The following is a 16,889-nucleotide window of genomic DNA, read 5'->3' on the forward strand; positions in this document are numbered from 1 at the left end:
TGGCTCCCACCAGGCCATACCCCAGCCCTGGCCCACAGCCTGCCCTTCACTGGCACCCCTGGCTGCCCTCTGGCCCAGCCCCAGCTGTCCGGGTCAGGCCCCTGTGGGGTCTCCTCATCCTGCCTCCAGGCCACCCCCTTTCCATCTCATTTTCTCTTGTCCTCCAGCATCCCTGCCCAGCCCCAAGAGGGGGCGAGGCTCTCTTTGTTTCCTGTCCCCACTCCCCCATGTCCTCCCTCCCTCCTCCCTAACACCCTGGCTCCGAGCCCCAGGTGCTCCATGCAGGAAGTCACCCCTCAGTCCACGAAGATTTCAGCTGCCGGCTCACTGAGACTTTCTTTCCTTTTTTGTGTTTTTTAATGTATTTTTATTGATTTCAGAGAAGAAGGGAGAGGGAGAGAGAATCATCGATCGGCTGCCTCCTCCATGCCCCCTACTGGGGATCGAGCCCGTAACCCGGGCATGTGTCCTGACCAGGAATCAAACTGTGACCTCCTGGTTCATAGGTTGACGCTCAACCACTGAGCCACGCCGGCCGGGCTCACTGACACTTTCTTCACATACCTAAGTTCTCAGTGAGCTCACCATCCCCATGGACTGCCCCCCCTCCCTGACTCCTGGCCTGTGGGGTCCTCGACCTTCTCCCCTCCCACCATCTTGCCCTTCACCCCACCTCAGCCACCAGCTCCCATGGTCACCCCAGGTTTTGTCATCCTAAATACCTGCACTCCTCTGTAATTTTTGGTCCAGAGCCCCCCATCTTTCCAGCCCATTCCTCGAGTGCCCTGATCCCAAGTCTTTCCCTCCAGGGACGCCCTCCCCGCCGCCACCCCATCACCCTTGGTCTCTTTTTGCTCACTGTTGTCTCTCTCCCCTCCTGCGCTTTAACCAGCCAGGCTTACAGTCATCCCTTCTGCACGCCCTCAGCTCCTTCTCTCCGGCCACATTCGCTCGGTGAAATCACAGGGCTGGGGAGAGTGGCTGAAAACACCCGCGAGGCTACGCCATGGCCTCCTTCCAAAATTACACCCTCCTCCCCTCCTCCCCACCCTCTTAGACACTAACTCACATCCCCCCCACCCCCGTCCTCAGACCTCTGCCCCCTCTTCTCCCCACACCCCCTTCAGCGGACCTATTGCCCCCACCAAACACGGCCATCAGAAGAGACATGCCACCAGCTCCCCCACCAGCTCCATGTCCACTGCCTCTCCTGCCCCTCCGCCCTCCTGTGGTCCCAACCCCAGCCAGACCCTCCCCCAAGCTCTGGGTACCATTCTGTCTCCCCGGCCCAAGGGCAGCTCCCAGGGCCATCGCCAGCCTCCAAGATGCCATTCTCTGAACCAGGAAAAGGAACCACACTGCCCACCCCTCACAGCTGACTCAGCCACACACCAGGGCACCGAGCCTGGGGGACAGGACACAGGTCCCCTCCCCCATCATTTACACTTCCCCCTTCTTCACTGACTCACTCCCATCAGCACTTAAACCACAAGCAAAAACACCAACCCCCGCCCCTCTCCAGCCTCCAGGCCCCAGACCACTTCCCTCTCCTCATCACACCCAAATCCTAATCCCTCTCACCCGCCTCTGACCTCCCTGCGATCAGCCACCCCCACCCCGAAGCTGCTTTCTTCTGGGTGACCTCCGAGATGCAGGTCCCTGGCCAGCTCTCAGCAAGACAGTCGTCACTGTCCTCCTTGGAGCCCTCCAGGACGCCACCTCTGGGCTTCTGTCCCTCCTGCTGGTCCCCCTTCTCTGAGCTCTTAGGATTGGAGGTGTCACAGCCGCCTTCCTCCCCTGACGCATGCACCCCAAGTGACCTCAGCTCCAGACAGTTCTAAGGCAGGCTCCCATCCCCCCTTCTCTCAGAAGGGCAGCTTAGCCCCCTGCTGACTCAGAGGAGATCCCGGAGCCACCCTGACCGCTCCTTCCCCCGTCCCATCACCTGCAATCCATTAGCTAATCGCATCTGCTCTACCTTCCAAAGACACCCGGAACCCAGCCCCTGCTCACCACGTCCAGCCCCACCTGCCCAGGTCCAGGGCCATTGCCTCTTGCGTCCTGACTGGCCTCCCACTCTGCCCTCGCCCCACACTTGTGGCCTACTCCCCACCGAGGCACGAGCGATCCTGAGAACTTAGATCAGAGCATGTCCTGACTCAACTCAAACAGCCCCAAGGGCTCCCCAGCCCACTCCGTCCTCACTGAAGGCTTCAAGGCCCTACATGAGGAGCCTCTTTGCCATGGAAACACTGTTGGCACACAGCCAGCCTATTGGCTGACGGCTTGTCTCTGGCCACTTTCTCACTGCATGGCAGAGTAACTTCAAAGGACGCCCCGTGGCCCACAAAGCCTAAAACATTTGCTTTCTGGCTTTTAAGGACGTTTGCATAAGAAGGGAGAGGTTTGGGAAATGGGTGAAAGGGGAATATAGTCAATAATATTGTGGCAAGTTTATATGGTGACAGATGGCTAACAGAATTAATGGCGTGATCACCACTGTCTGGTATAAAAATGTCAAATCACTATATTGTACATCCAAACCCCCTGCCCCACATCACATACCTGGCCCCCAGTTACCTTACCAGCCTCATACCCACTCCTCTTCCCTGGCTCTCCCTGCTCCAAACACCCCAGCCTCCTGGTTGTCCCTCCAAAATGCCCTGCCTGTTCTAACCTCAGGGCCTTTGCACTTGCTGTTCCCTCAGCCTGGAACTCTCTTTCCCTCTCTCTCCTTCACGTTCTGCCTCAAATATCACAGTGAGCTCCTCTTCCCTGACCACTGTCCCTCCAACCACAGCACCTCCTTGTTCCCTCCTCTCTCTACTCCATGATTTAGCACCACCCAACAGATTGAAGAAATTAGCGTTTGCTTTTCTCCCTCCAGTGGACTATGAGCCACTGTCTCTTTTTTCCATGCTGTATCCACAGCACGTGGAATAGTCCCTGGCACACAGTAGGGGCTCACATCACTTACTCTGCACCGCAGCCCAAGGACTTAGGTCCTTCTCTTTTCAGAAGAGGAAGCTGGAGCTTAAAGGGGCTACCTGTCCCGCCAAGGCCAGTGGCTGCAGGGGGGCCACCTGGGCTGGGCCTCCTCACCAGGACAACCCCGCTCCCCACCTCTTTCCAAAGGATACTTGAGACGGCTCAGTCCACATATCCCTTTCTACCCCCCACCCCTCACCTCCACCTCCTCTCTCACCCCACACCTGGGCTCCCTATCTGCTCCTAACGCCCTTACCTGTCCAGTTAAGGACAGCAGGTCGACAGCTCAGTCCACATATCCCTTTCTATCGCTCCCCGTCCCCGCGCCCCCAACCTCTCCTCTTCCCACCAAAAGAACCTCGGTGAGTTTTCCTGTCCTGAACTTGCCCTCCAGTGCATATAATTTACAATTATATGATTATGACATATACATATCTGTCTTCCTCGGGCCCTCTCTCACCCAGTTGGGTTTGAACCTAGAAGGGACCTCGGCCGGCCCAGGACGGCTAACGATCCAACTCGGTAGGAGCAGGGCAACGTCAGAGAGCAGACAGCGTGCACGCCCCGCGGCTGCCTCGCTGCCGCCTGGAGGGTGCTCGGGGGTCGGTTGTCCCAAGTGCTGAGCGTGGCCGCCGTTGTCTGCGCATGCGTGGGCCCGAGGGCGTGGCCAGGGGTCTCCCCGCCCCCCCAGGGTTCTGCCCCCTGCACCCTTGCTGTGCCTGGAGCCGCAAAGCACGTGACCTCGTGCAAACTTCTTGCGCGCGCAAGACCTGTAAGCCTGCTGGCCCTCGGGTCCCTCCGAAACTGGCTGGAACCTGCCCTATCCACTCCGCCCGCCAGGCCCTCCACAGGGCAAGCCCTTGTCCCTGCGGTCCCCCACGCCACCCTGCCCTGTCCTTTCCTTCCTCCGTCTAGAGCAGCGGTTCTCAACCTGTGGGTCGCGACCCCTTTGGGGGTCCAACGACCCTTTCACAGGAGTCGCCTAAGACCATCGGAAAACACATATATAACTACATATTGTTTTGTGATTACTCACTATGCTTTATGTTTAATTTGTAACAATGAAAATACACCCTGCATATCAGATATTTACATGACGATTCCTAACAGTAGCAACATGACAGTTATGAAGGAGCAACGAAAATGATTTTATGGCTGGGGGTCACCACAACATGAGGAACTGTGTTAAAGGGTCGCGGCATGAGGAAGGTGGAGAACCACTGCTCTAGATGGTGCTGTTTCTCCTTTCTAAACACGCGCTGGACGAGGAAGGAGCACTGGGCCAGGAGCCCGAAGACCCGGTCAAGATGGGTTCTGACGCTGTGTGACCGCAGGTAAGTCCCTCACTCCTCTGAACCTCAGGACCCTTATCTGTAAAAGGGGAGTGTTGACGCCCACTCTGCTACCCTCTGGCTTGACCAGTCAGATGTTTAACAAACGCCGGCCAGCCTTTCAGACTCTAAAGCAGATCTTGAAGGGGTGTGAGTGTTTACTTCCTTCACAAGTCTATGCATCTAATAACTCCTGGTAAACCACTGGCTTGAACCTTTCGGTATTCGGGTCTTGTTCTTCCTTTGTCCCCAGTAAAACTTTTGCCTTAAAGCCCAATTGTTCCGATACTAATTCAGCTCCACCAGCTCTCTTGGGGTTACTTGCCTGGTTTAATGTTTGCATCCTTTTACTTTCAGCCTTGCTGCGTCCATATATTTTAGGTGGGTCTCTTATGACACAATATGGCTGGATTTAAAAAAAAAAAATTTACAATTATATGATTATGACATATACAAACCATCTCATTTTTGTGCCTGTTAATGATCAAACTTCATGTTTTTCTTTCTTCTTTCTTGTCTTTTTTTCTTGTTTCCCCTCCCCTTACAAATGTCTTGCAACGTACACATCCTATTTCTATTCTTTCAGTGGTTATCCAACACATTTTAATTTGTGTATTTAATTTGACAAAGTCTAAAGTTAACCCATTATTTACCCTCCTTCCAGACAAAACAACAAAAACAACAACAAAAAATGAACAAGTAAACAAACCAAAAACCGAAGACTTTATAACACTGTTTCTGGTCAACTCCCCCTGAATTGTATTATTATTGTCGTGAACACTAAACCACATTTACTGTTTCCTTCATGCTTCTCAGATCTTCCTTATGGAAAAATGTCCTTCTTCCTCAAAGATTCTTTGTTTCTGTCTTGAAGGTCTGTTGGTGATAAACTCATTGTCATTTCTCTAAATGTCTTTATTTCACCCTCATCCCTGAACGCTAACTCACTATTACAAACTTCAGGCGGAGTTATTTTTATCACCACTTTGATGATAACACTCCTGTCTCCTGACGTGTATTCTGGCTGCTGGCAGGCCATCGGTTGCTGGTGTAGTTGTCATTCCTTTCCGGATGATATCTTTTCTACCTGGCTGCCTTGGGGATCTCGATGTTTGTGTTTGGCGTCTTGCAGTTTTTCTTCATCCATTCATCCTACCCCTATCATAAAGCACTTACTGGGTGCGGGCACTGTCCCAGGTGCTGAAAGGACAGCAGTGAGTGAACAAAGTTCCAGTATGAGGCCATGAAGTGTGGGGGCTGGGCACCAGGCCTTGACCTCTTTGTACTGGGGACAAGCCAGGATGGGCCAGACACCCGGGGCCCAGTAGTCAATGTCCATCCCAGTCAGTGGGGCGGGGCCCTGGCCAAAGGACCCTCAGAGCTTCTGGACAGTATCAGTTCTGGTCAGCTCTGAGGCCAAGACCCAGGGTCAGCCAGGAAGCGGTCACCTGTCGCCTGACCCAACACCATCACAGGCTGGAGGAGCAACCCCACCAACAACTTAGTTGCTATCTCAGGAGCCCCTATGGGGGCCAGGTGCTTCACATTTCATTTGAATCATCGCCCTCTGGCAGGTGTCAGTCCCCATCCAGAGAGGCTAAGTGGCTCAAGGGCACACAGCCAAGCAATGGCAGAGCAAGACTCAAACCATCACCTGAGTCCACTGATTCAGAGACGCAGACATCCATCTGCCACACTGAACACAGGCCCCTGGTCGTGAGCCCCTGCCTTCTCCTGTCGCAGCAGAACAGGCTGCTCGTTCCAGGTACCCTGTGGGTTCGCAGCAGAAACCTTCCTGGGAATGGCAGCTCCAGGCGCCAGCCCTGCTGGGGTATTAAACATGGCTCCACACACATCCAGCTACAGAATTCCCCAAACTTTAATGCCATGCCTCTGAGAAGAGAAGCTGGGGGCTGTTGTGGGTCTCACGTTTAGTCGACACCGCCTGCCTCCAGCCCGGGGGTTCCCAGGAGTAAGTGATCAGGTAGTGAGAAGCACAGCACCTCGCCCTATACCACAGACCTCCTTCTGCCGGGGGCGGGGGGTGGGGGGGCTCGACAACTGCGGGGAGGCCCAGGGCGGGGGCGTCACTGGCCCTTAGAGGCTGGACTCTCCCCGGCTCAGGAGTGACTTGGCCTGGGGCCGGCACGGAGCAGCTAGGAGTGGAGGTGAGGAAAGTGACCACAGTTCCCAGCCTGGGACCAGTGAGGTACTTGGAAGTGGGTGGGGAGTCTCGGGGAGCCTGGGACAGCTGTGTGCACAGAGCCATTCCGGCAACACCTGAGATGGGGACTAGGACACGTTCCACATTAGGTCCAAGAGAGGGGGGGGTCAGGGGCAGCCGTAGATCGGTGTCCAGGGCACAAGGAAGTCCCTGCTGACCAACCTCCCCTACAGTTTGTGATTCTGGCGCCGGAGCTGCGGCCAGGGCAGCAGGGCTGGCTTCAGTACCCTTGGGAGGTGTGACCCTTGTTCTCCGCGCCTGCATAAAAGTCTGTGGGGGCCTCTGGTGAGTCAATCGTCTGGTAGGCACTGCGCTGAGATGTGCTTCCAAAACCTAGGAGGGCGGGGAGATGGAGAGAAAGCAAAAATGAGGGGTGAGGCTCAGGACATTCCACTGAGTCCAAACCAAGACCCACACCACCTCCACCAGGCAGGATAGAGCCGGCATCCTGGCACCCAGGGCAGCGACAGTGGCCACAGTCCCAGATACCAAGCCTTTCACCATAATGTTCATTCAATCCTCCCATATCCTTACGGAGCAGGCATTTTTACTGTCCCCACTTTACAGATGAGGAAACTGAGGGTCAACGAGATGAACTGACTTGCCTGAGATTACACAGCTCAAAGCTGAGGACGAGGATGCAAATGGGAGCACTGTGTTCCTCTATCCCAGCAATTTCCCACCCTGCTCATATGGCGCGCGCACACACACACACACACAATCACTAAAATTCTGTGCCACACCAAAACATGTATTTTTTGCCAATCTGACCAAAAAAAAAGTATAACTTTGATTCATTCACACTAGATGGCTATTGTGTTGGCTGCTATAATTTCTTTCCCTGACAATCTAAGGCAGTGATGGTGAACCTATGACACACGTGCCAAAGGTGACATGCGAACTCATTTTTTGGCTGATTTTTCTTTGTTAAATGGCATTTAAATATATAAAATAAATATCAAAAATACAAGTCTCTGTTTTACTATGGTTGCAAATATCAAAAAATTTCTCTGTGTGACACGGCACCAGAGTTAAGTTAGGGTTTTTCAAAATGCTGACACGCTGAGCTCAAAAGGTTCGCCATCACTGATCTAAGGGAAGAGAGGTCAGTGCTCCTGACTAAACAGCGTATTTTAAAAATTCTCGCGGCACACGGGTTGCAAGTCGCTGCTCTCTCTATCCAGAAGGCTCAGAGCCTGGCCGTTGCAGAGGCTGGGGTCGGGGTGCGAGGCAGGCATCAGGGCTCTCAGTGCCCACCCTCCACACTCCCATCTCCACGCTGCTCATTTGTCCGATGATCCTGAACAAGGGCCTCAGTTTCCCCATCTGTCCAATGGGAGGAATGTTACTGGATCCCCTCACCCCAGGGCAGGCCACAGGCCACTCCTGCCTGCCCTTGGCCCCACTGCTCCACCAGGCAGGTCACCGGTCACTGTCGGCCTATCTCAGGAGTGAACGGTAGGAAACCTCACCCCTCTCTCCCCACTTCTGAGAGAGAGAGGAACGGAGAACATGTGTGGGAAAGAGCATGGAAATGGCCCGGCCACCACGAGGAGGGGTGCAACCAGATGAGGCCGTGCAGCAGGGCAGTGCGGGGCTGGCTAAGGGAGAGGGCCGCTAGGCAGGGTAAGCCCTGCAGGTGAGCGCTGCCTTCGGCTGAGGCTCCCTGGCTCATGTCGGCACCATCTCTCCCTCGGCCACCCAGATCCCAGGAGACAGGAGAAGGGGGCTCTAGGGATGGGGTTGGTGGGAGCGGAGAAGAGAGGGTGGCCCTGCAGGTGCCTCCAGTCTCAGGCTGCAGACTGCCCAGAGCTGCCCGTGGAACCGGATCACTCCCCCAGCTGGATCCGGTGTTTGGGCTCAGAGGGAGTCCTGGCTGCTGCCTCCAACTCTGCCTCTAGCCTGATGGCAGGGCAAGGTCACACCAGGCTGGGACAGCTGTGTGCACAGAGCCAACTCCTGAGATGGGGACTAGGACACGTTCCAGATTAGTTCCATCAGGGCTGGCTTCAGTACCCTTCAGCGGAGAACAGGAGCTGGCACAGCTTAGGGGCAGGGGCTGTGGGTAAGGGGCTGCGGGGGAGACAGGGGAGACGTGGGGAGCTGGTGGCATGCTCACCTGGATAGTGCTCCCTGGAGCCGAACGGGGCCTCGCCCCCGCGCTGCAGGTACATGTTGTAGAGCATGAAGCAGGAGAAGGGCTTGAGGAGCAGGCTGAGGATGGCCATGCCGGCGCCGAAGCGCCCTACGTCCAAGAGGCCGGCCCGCGGGTAGAAGATGCTGATGTGGATGATGTCCAGGAGGATGGTGACCACCAAGCCACCCAGAAACTGCAAGACAGGCCAGCACAGAGCCCAGGCGTGACCACGTGGCATCAGAGTTCACTGCCTCCCCGTCCTGCCCCCGTCACATAACCAGGCCGGAAGCTGCCTTTGAGCCCTACTGTGACCTCAGGGGTTGCTGGAAAACAGGCCCAGCAAGCAGGCAGGACCCTGTGGGTGAGACAGCCGATGGGACTGCAGAGTGGAGAAGGGACTCGGTGGGGGGGTGGGGGGGGTACCTGAGGCCCAGCCCCAGCCTGCCAGCCCCACCCAAGCCCCCGCCCATCTCCTGTCACCCTTGAGGCCAAGACAAGGTACAAGACTTGGTTCCAGAACCTCTGAGATGGAAGGTACCTGAGTTCACCCACTCTGTCTCCACCACCAAGGAAATCCCTTCTCTGTCATCCTGAGAGGCCCCAGCCACCACCCTTCAGGGAGAGCTTAACTGGGCTGTATCCACTTTGACCTCACAAAGTAGTAGAGTTCCCTCTTTGCTGGTCTCCTCCTAAAAGAGGGTCCTAGCGGGGTGGGGGGTTGGGGGGAGGGTCTTGAGTAGTGTCCCACTGCCCTCGGGGCGTGGCCAGCCTGGGCCACTGGTGGGACCCCGCCCCATGCCTTCCTGCGGGAAGACCATGGGCACACTCTGGGCTCTCTAAGCCAGGCAGGCAGAGAAACAGGCCCAGGCCAGGCTAGCAAACACACGCAGGCTGCAGCCCGGCTTTAGAAAACGGGAAATAGGAACAGGCAGAAGATCGGAACAGGTGCAGGGAAGACAGAGCGGGGGCCGCAGATCAGCCTGAAGCCAGGCCCAGTGCTGCCTCCCCAGCTCACCATGCTTATAGCGTCGATGGAATCCTTCTGAGCCACGGCCCAAACGCCCAAGGCCAGGGCGGTGAAGTTGGCCCAGGCATAGGGGCCCCCGAACATGAGGCAGCCCCTGTGGGAAGATGGATCTGAGTCAGGTTAGCGGGTGACTGCCCAACAGGTGCTCCCCCCAGCCCCCACAGGCTACCTCCCTGGAGCGCCAGGGTCTCAGGGAGCCTCTGAGAAGAGGCCACAGTTGGCCAGGCCTCTTGTGTCCCAGCTGTGAGCCAGGACCGTCAACAAATTCCAGTGGCTCTGCTTCCCAAATGGATCCCTTCGGGCCCAAACCACCACCCTCTCCTGCCAGGACGTACCAGCCCGCCTCCCATGGTCTGCTTCCTCCCACTCCTGCCCCCTCCGGGCCATTCTCTAAATAGCAACCAGTAAAGTTCATCTGGTGATATCTCCTCCGCTCCAAGTCCTACCAGTTTTCTGCCCCACTTGAAATAAGAGACTCTCTCATGGCCTAAGGGGCCCAGTGGGAGCACTGGTGACACCTGTGCCTACCTCTACCCTGAACACCTGGCCCCTTTTTGTCATTTCAGACTCAGCTCAAATGTTCACCAAGACTCCTTCCCTGACCGCCCAGTTTTAAGTGCCACCTCATCACCATCTAATACAATGCCCACCTATTTTATTTCTTAGGGTGTTGCTACTAACTGATGTTTACTTATTGTCGACCCAATGAAAATACTAATTACCACAGAGCCCTTACTAGTGTCTGGCACATTCCTAAATGCTTTAAATGAACTCGTTTATGTGCATTTGTGTTAACAACTCAGGGAGGGAGGCACTAGCATTATCCCCATTTTACAGGTGAGGAAGCTGAGGCTCAGAGAGGTCAAGCCACCTGCCCGAGATCCCACAGCTGCTAAGTGGCGGCGCTGGGATTTGAACCCAGGCAATCTGACTCGAGAGGCCATGCTCTTTTTAAAAAAAAAATTTTTTTTTATTGATTTCAGAGAGGAAGGGAAGAGAAAGAAACATCAGTGATGAGAGAGAATCATTGATCGGCTGCCTCCTGCACGCCCCCTCCTGGGGATGGAGCCTGGGCATGTGCCCTGACTGGGAATCAAACTGTGACCTCCTGGTCCTTAGGTCGACGCTCAACCACTGAGCCACACCAGCCGAGCTAGGGGCCATGCTCTTATTTGCCATTTTCACTGGACCTCGACTGCCCCAGCACGCAGTGAGGCGCTTCATCCACTAAACAACAGTCCCTAACGTGCACCAGCCAGAAAACTCATCCAAGCAGTTCAGGGTAGAAGGCAACCAGGCTCCACGGTCCTGGAGTCAGTCATCTCAGCCTGGGGTTTAAGAGAGCAAGTGCTGGGGCCGAACGAAGCCCAGGCTCACCAGCTCCGAAGCTAGAGGAGTGAGGCTGAGAAATCGGTATCTGACCTTGCTACCATGGATGAGGGCTTGGAGCTCCGAGGACAGCGGTTCTCAACCTGTGGGTCGCGACCCCTTTGGCGGCCGAACGACCCTTTCACAGGGGTCGCCTAAGACCATCCTGCATATCAGATATTTACATGACGATTCATAACAGTAGCAACATGACAGTTATGAAGTAGCAACGAAAATAATTTTATCGTTGGGTCACAACATGAGGAACTGTATTTAAAGGGCCGGAAGGTTGAGAACCACTGTCCTAAGAGGCTGCGATGGACAAGGCCCCTGGGGACTGCCTGCCCCTCCCCCATCCCTGGGATGTGGGCGGCTCGCTGACGATCTTCTTGACAAAGGTGCTATTTAGTCTTGGAACTGGCTGGGGACACAGGAGACAGGTGGACACTGAAGAGGGGACACCTGCGGAGTCACTTACCAGGTCGTCAGCAGCCAGTGAACCAGGATGATCAGCTGTGGCACAAAAAGGGGGAGGGGGGAAGATCTGTGAATGTGACCACCATGGGGAGCAGGGGGTGGGGAAGCCTGTGGAGCCAGAAAACCCAGGAGGCCTCTGCCTGGCACCGAAGAGGCCTACACAGATGTCTGCTATGGCGAGTGAACTGGTGGAGGAGGAGGAGGAAGGCCAGGCCAGGCCAGGCGGGGCACACTGCCCCCTCACTCCGCCCCATTCCCTCGGGGCTGCTGACCCCCGCCCCCCTTCCTGCTTCCAAAGGCTGGAGGCTCCTTTGGGGAAGCGGGAATCTGCCCTGGAATGGAGGAGACCTTGACGGGAATGTCCAGGGTGGTGGCGAGGCGCTCAAAGAGGCTGATTTCTTGGGACTCTGGAGCTGGGGTGCCGTGTGGGGCAGGAGTGGGGGCGCAGCTGGGGGGGGGGGGGGCAGGGGCCTTGAGGGCCTTGGAGTGTGGATTCCATTCCACGTGAGGAAGCCACGGCGGGCTCCTTGGTATGCCTTACGCTCAGGGGAAAAAACCCTCTGGCTCTTTTGTCATATTCCACCCTTTTCTATTGCCCCATATGTCCTTAAAGGAACAGCCCCCTTGACTGGAGCTGGCCTCCACTGCTGGTCATCGAAAGGAAACTGAGAAGAAGCCACTGTGCCTGGAGTAGAAGATAAGAGGAGAGTTAGGGAGGGATGTCAGCTGGGGGTTGGGCAGGGCTGGCCCTGGGGGTGGGGGCGGATTCTGATCTCTATCCTAAGAGCCAGCCCCTGTCCCCTCTGTTCTGCAGGAATCCCTGCCCACAGAGGAGAGAGATCTGCCCAAGGCCACACTGTGCCCAGCCACAGCAGTCCTGGCATCTGCCTTCCAGACGAAGAGGAGGCGCGGAGGAAAGAGGCACAGGGGAGTCACAGCACCATCCTGGCCCCGAGAATCAACACCTGACCCTTCCCACCGTGGGTTTCTGTCTCAGAACCGGCATCCTTCCCCAGTACTCTGGCTCCGACACCCCCACTGTGTGCACCCAGGTCTGCACCAAAGGGCCCTGCAGAGCCCGGCTTTCTGGTGAGAGGAAAGGCTGAGACCAGGGGGGCCGCTGATCCGCAGGGAAGCGTGTGGCTTAAAGGCTTTTTCCTAGAGTCGGAGGGGCCTGGAAGATGGAGTGAGAACCTGGCTGAGGTGTAAAACGAGGCCATCTCTCTTGGGAAGCAAAGGGCCTACCCTGGAAATATGGCAGATCCTCAAAAGACATCCGGCCCGTTCCATGTGACATCAATCCTGTCTCATAAATATTTAAGAAACTTAGCACGACCTGATCACTTCTCTTAAGCCCCTGGGAAAAGAAACCCACTGAGGAGCAGGCCTCCCCTTCCTCAGTTTCCCCAGCTTTGTAATGGGCGGGCACACCCGCCAGGCCTCTGTCCAGGAAAGCTCCATAAGAAACCCGGCCAGACCGGCCCTGCCCTTCCCACGGTTCCCCTGGAGAACAGTGACTCATCTCAGCGCCAAAGAACTGTCCGAACTGTCCGCAGGCTCTGGGGGAGGTTTCCGGTAACAAGGGGCCACCTGGGATGCTCAGGTGCGGCCACGGAGAATGGGGGGGGAGGCGGGAGGTGCCGGGACCTGGGGGTGTGCCTGGGCAGCCAGAGAGCTCCTGGCTGGGCAAGAGGAAGGGAAGACCCGAACTCTCCTTCATAGTGGGAGACTCTTCACACAGTGCTCGGCCGAGGGCGGCCGCCCAGCCCGTTTCCAGATGTGTCAGAAGACCAGGCAAGAGAGGGTCAAAGAACCCAGGTAGCAGGGGGCGCATAGGATGCTGGGTTAGGAATAGCAGACCAGGGTTCTGGTCTAGGGACCAGGTCCCTTGGTGCTGTGAAATGGAGGCAAGGCCCATCACCCATATGTCCTGTGGGGGTGCCTCCACCGCTGAGCCAGGCATCAGGATGGTCCCTGGAGGTACCCACTTAATAAGCAGAGGTACTGTGTGGGACAGGCATCCCCAACAGCGGTGACAAGAGCAACTCCGGCTCCTGAGGGGGAGGTGCCTACCGCGTGTCCACACTGCCCCGGACACTTGGCCCATGGCATCCTCGCAACTGCGTGGGGGAGAGTATGAATCCTGTTTCAGTTAGGAAGAAACCGAGGCTGTGAGAGGTGACGTGAACTGGACCAGAACATAACACTCATAAACAAGACAGCCCAGATGCAAATCTCAGAACTGGTTTATCCGTTCCGAGATTTTATGTCAATAAAAACAGAACGCCACACCCCCTCCTGGACCCCTGGATCTTCCTCTTATCGCCCTAGAAGATAGGGTTTATTTTTGTCCTCTTTTTACAGCGAGGAAACAGATCCGCGGGAGAGGTTAGGAAACCTGCTCAAGGCCACGCGACTAGTAAGTAGCAAAGCCTGGCCTTGAGTGCAGGTTTGGCCCCAAGGCCGGTGCGACACTGTCAGGCCCTGGAAGAGCAAGGGAAGGGTGGGTGGAAACGAGGTTCAGCCTGGAGGAGGGAAGGCAAAGGAGAAACCAAGGAGTTATGAGGACCTGGACTTGGACCCTTTGTTTGCCGCTAGAGCCCGTGGGGGCTGGAATGGAGGTGGAGAACTTCCCAGACAGGTGTGGACAGACCTCAGATCAACATACAGAACAACATATGGAATATATTCCTACCAGTCCCGTGCCAACACGACCTGTTACGTGAGGTAGTGAGATCCCCGAGGGTGGCTGAGGCTCAGGGACACCCGTCAGGGCTGCCTGCCCTCGAGGGGAGACAGAACCAGGCAGTGGCTAACTGTGTGGAGCTAAACATGTGGGTCAGATCCTGGCTCCATGACGCAGAAGCTGTGTGAGCGCGGGCAAGTCACCTGCCCCTCAGAACTGCTGCTTGCTGTTCTGTATATTAGGGCCAACATGCCTGATTCATAGGGTTGCTGTGTGGATCTAGCGGTACAGGGAGGTGGAGAGGTTTATGAAACACTGAGCTCAGTGCCTACCAGGTAGTCAGCCCTTGGTACCAGCTGTCCTGAATTCTTAACCCTAATTCGACACGATCCCCTACCCCTTCCCAAGGGCCTCTTTCAACAGGGGCTCATGAACCCAAGTCTAGTCCTTTCTCAGCTTGTCTCAGTGTCATTCCTCCAGCGCAGGACCTGCCTCATGACAGAGCTCAAGTTAGGGCCTGTCCTTTGGGCAAAGGGCCTGGGGTGACTATTCCTTCTCACTGTCCACTCTGCCGGGGCACAAGCAGGCGATGGGCCAATGAAGAAGTGGGGAGGGAGTGCAGGGGCACGGGGGGGGGGGCATTTCCCAGCTCCCTCGGGGCCCTGATCTCAGAACATCTAAGTGGCCTGTGAACGAGGAATCGACAGCTGCCCTCCGTAGGGCGGCCAGACTTAACAACAAGAGCACAGAACGCCTAGCTAATTTTTAACTTCGAATCATGAATATTTTGTCAGTAGGTCCCAACTATTGCCGGGGACATACTTACGCTAAAAAATTACTCACTGTTGATCTGAAATTCAAATTCAGCTGGATGGCCTGGATGTGACCTGGCAACCCATCCCTTGGGGCCTTCCAGCACCTACTTGTCTGACTAGTAGCAGCGAAGACCCTTGGAGACAGAGGGTCTTATTTCCCCCGTCAAGGGAGGGAACGGCTGTTTCATTCTGGGCACCGAAAGCTCACACCTGTGGCGGTGCGTGGCTGTCAGGCCCATAAAGTTGCTCAAAAAACACAGCCCCTGATGTACCTAAGCCGTCCAGGCAGAAGTCCGCCCCCACTTACTTACCGGGGGCCAGGGAAGGGCAGCTTTGAAGTCTGACCCGGTGGGGTCGGGTCCTGACTCTGCCACCTAATCCCTGTGGGACCTCGGCAAGTTGTTTGCCTGATCTGAGCCGAAGTCTGTTCATCCGTAAAAAGATGAGAGGATCAGCTTTCTGGGGAGGCTGCTGGGATTAAACAAATAGCCTGGCATACCACAGATGCCCCTTCCGATTCCTGCACCTCTGCCCGTCACCTGATTTTCCCTCGGGGATCTCACCACCTCACGAAACGGTTGGCATGAACCCCACACTGTCTGCCACAGAATGAGCATGGATGCCAACCAACCTCAGCTGCCCTTACATAGATTTCTTCCCAGCTAACACGTGACTCCAAGCCCGCTCCCTCGCTCCAGCCACCTCTGCAGGCAGCTGCTGACGGGAAGCTTCGGGGAGGTTTGCCCCAGCGAGCGTGGCTGCGAAATAGCCCAGACCTCGTCTCAGAGCCCAAATATGGACCGTGTGTTGTTTTGTCGTCACTTATCACCTGGGTTCGCTTCCTCCTTGAGTACCGGACACCACTGGCTGCTAAATGCGTTGTCATTTGGGAAGATTCCTGAATAAAGTCTCAAAGGAGACAGCACAGAGACTCAAAACGGCAACTTTGGTCCAAGGTTCACAGCCTCCAGATGAAAGCTACGGGCTAGGGCCCTCTGTCGCAAATACAACCAAAAAGGGGTGGGCGGGGAGAAAAAGAAGAACAGCCGAGGGCACCCTGGGGAGCTGAGGAGGAGGCTCAGGAAATGAGGACACCCCAGGAAGCCCAGCAGTGTTTTGCTCAGTGTACAAAGTTGGGGTTTTCTGCTTTTAAGCAACTTCTAGCGGAGTTCGTGTTTCTTAGGAAGTAAGGTCGCAGGGTTGACATAGTTGGGAAAAACGAGGCTACCAGGCGGCACTGGGAGGCCAGGGAAAAGGTCCAGCCCCTCTCTCCGTGGAGGGGGTGTCCCGCTTCAACCCCCACCCCGCCCCAGGGCTCAGCGAGTCCCTCCCCCGCGCCTTCCTCCTCCTCCAGCGGAATTCTGGGCGTGCGGGCCGAAGCGATCCTCGGGGGCTGGGCGCCTCCAGCTGGAGGGGGCGGCCCTTTCCCTCCCCCACCGCCTCCAGTTCCGCCTCGGGGGGGCCTAACCTGGTGGCCTTTTCCTGAACCCCAATCCCTGCCAAAGTCTGTCTGCCCGCCTCCTTCTCACCTGGCGTCTGCGCATTCTCTTTCTCCCCAAACCCTTGGCCCGCTCACCTCTAAAATCCTACTTTTACAAAGCAAACGCCCCCCGCACTCGGGAGACCCGCCCCGCGCCCGCGTGCCCGCGGCGTGGCCACCCCCGCCCCGCCCCGCCCCGCCCGTCGCCACCTTCAGGTTCACGGAGGGCGGATCCATCCCGTCCTCGGCCGAAGGCACCGGCGCGACCGCCGTGGGGGGTCCAGACCTACGAACTCCGGAGGGAAACTTGCCAGTCCCGCCCAGCCCGCTGCCCGGGCTCCAACCCCTGCTCAACT

The 16,889-nt window shown here is 56.4% G+C and overlaps 1 protein-coding gene across 1 annotated transcript; it reads right to left on the bottom strand.

The window, feature by feature from the left end:
• Positions 1 to 5,011: 5,011 nt before the first annotated feature.
• Positions 5,012 to 16,889, bottom strand: AGTRAP (angiotensin II receptor associated protein). The gene is made up of 5 exons (XM_059691246.1): positions 16,744 to 16,889; positions 11,554 to 11,588; positions 9,696 to 9,801; positions 8,663 to 8,873; positions 5,012 to 6,876 (listed from the first exon to the last, which is right to left on the bottom strand). Exons 1-5 carry the CDS (start codon positions 16,768 to 16,770, stop codon positions 6,764 to 6,766), a joined length of 492 nt encoding a protein of 163 aa, XP_059547229.1. The 5' UTR covers positions 16,771 to 16,889; the 3' UTR covers positions 5,012 to 6,763.

This window comes from Myotis daubentonii, chromosome 3, assembly GCF_963259705.1.
Source record: "Myotis daubentonii chromosome 3, mMyoDau2.1, whole genome shotgun sequence".
Lineage (NCBI taxonomy): Eukaryota > Metazoa > Chordata > Mammalia > Chiroptera > Vespertilionidae > Myotis > Myotis daubentonii.

Excerpts from the sequence above, each read along its gene's own strand:
- AGTRAP (XM_059691246.1), bottom strand. The coding sequence starts at position 16,770 with ATGGATCCGCCCTCCGTGAACCTGAAG. Across the intron at positions 11,589-16,743 it reads CGCCCTCCGTGAACCTGAAG|CTGATCATCCTGGTTCACTG; the intron begins GTGGCGACGGGC and ends TTTGTGCCACAG. Across the intron at positions 6,877-8,662 it reads CTCCAGGGAGCACTATCCAG|GTTTTGGAAGCACATCTCAG; the intron begins GTGAGCATGCCA and ends CCGCCCTCCTAG.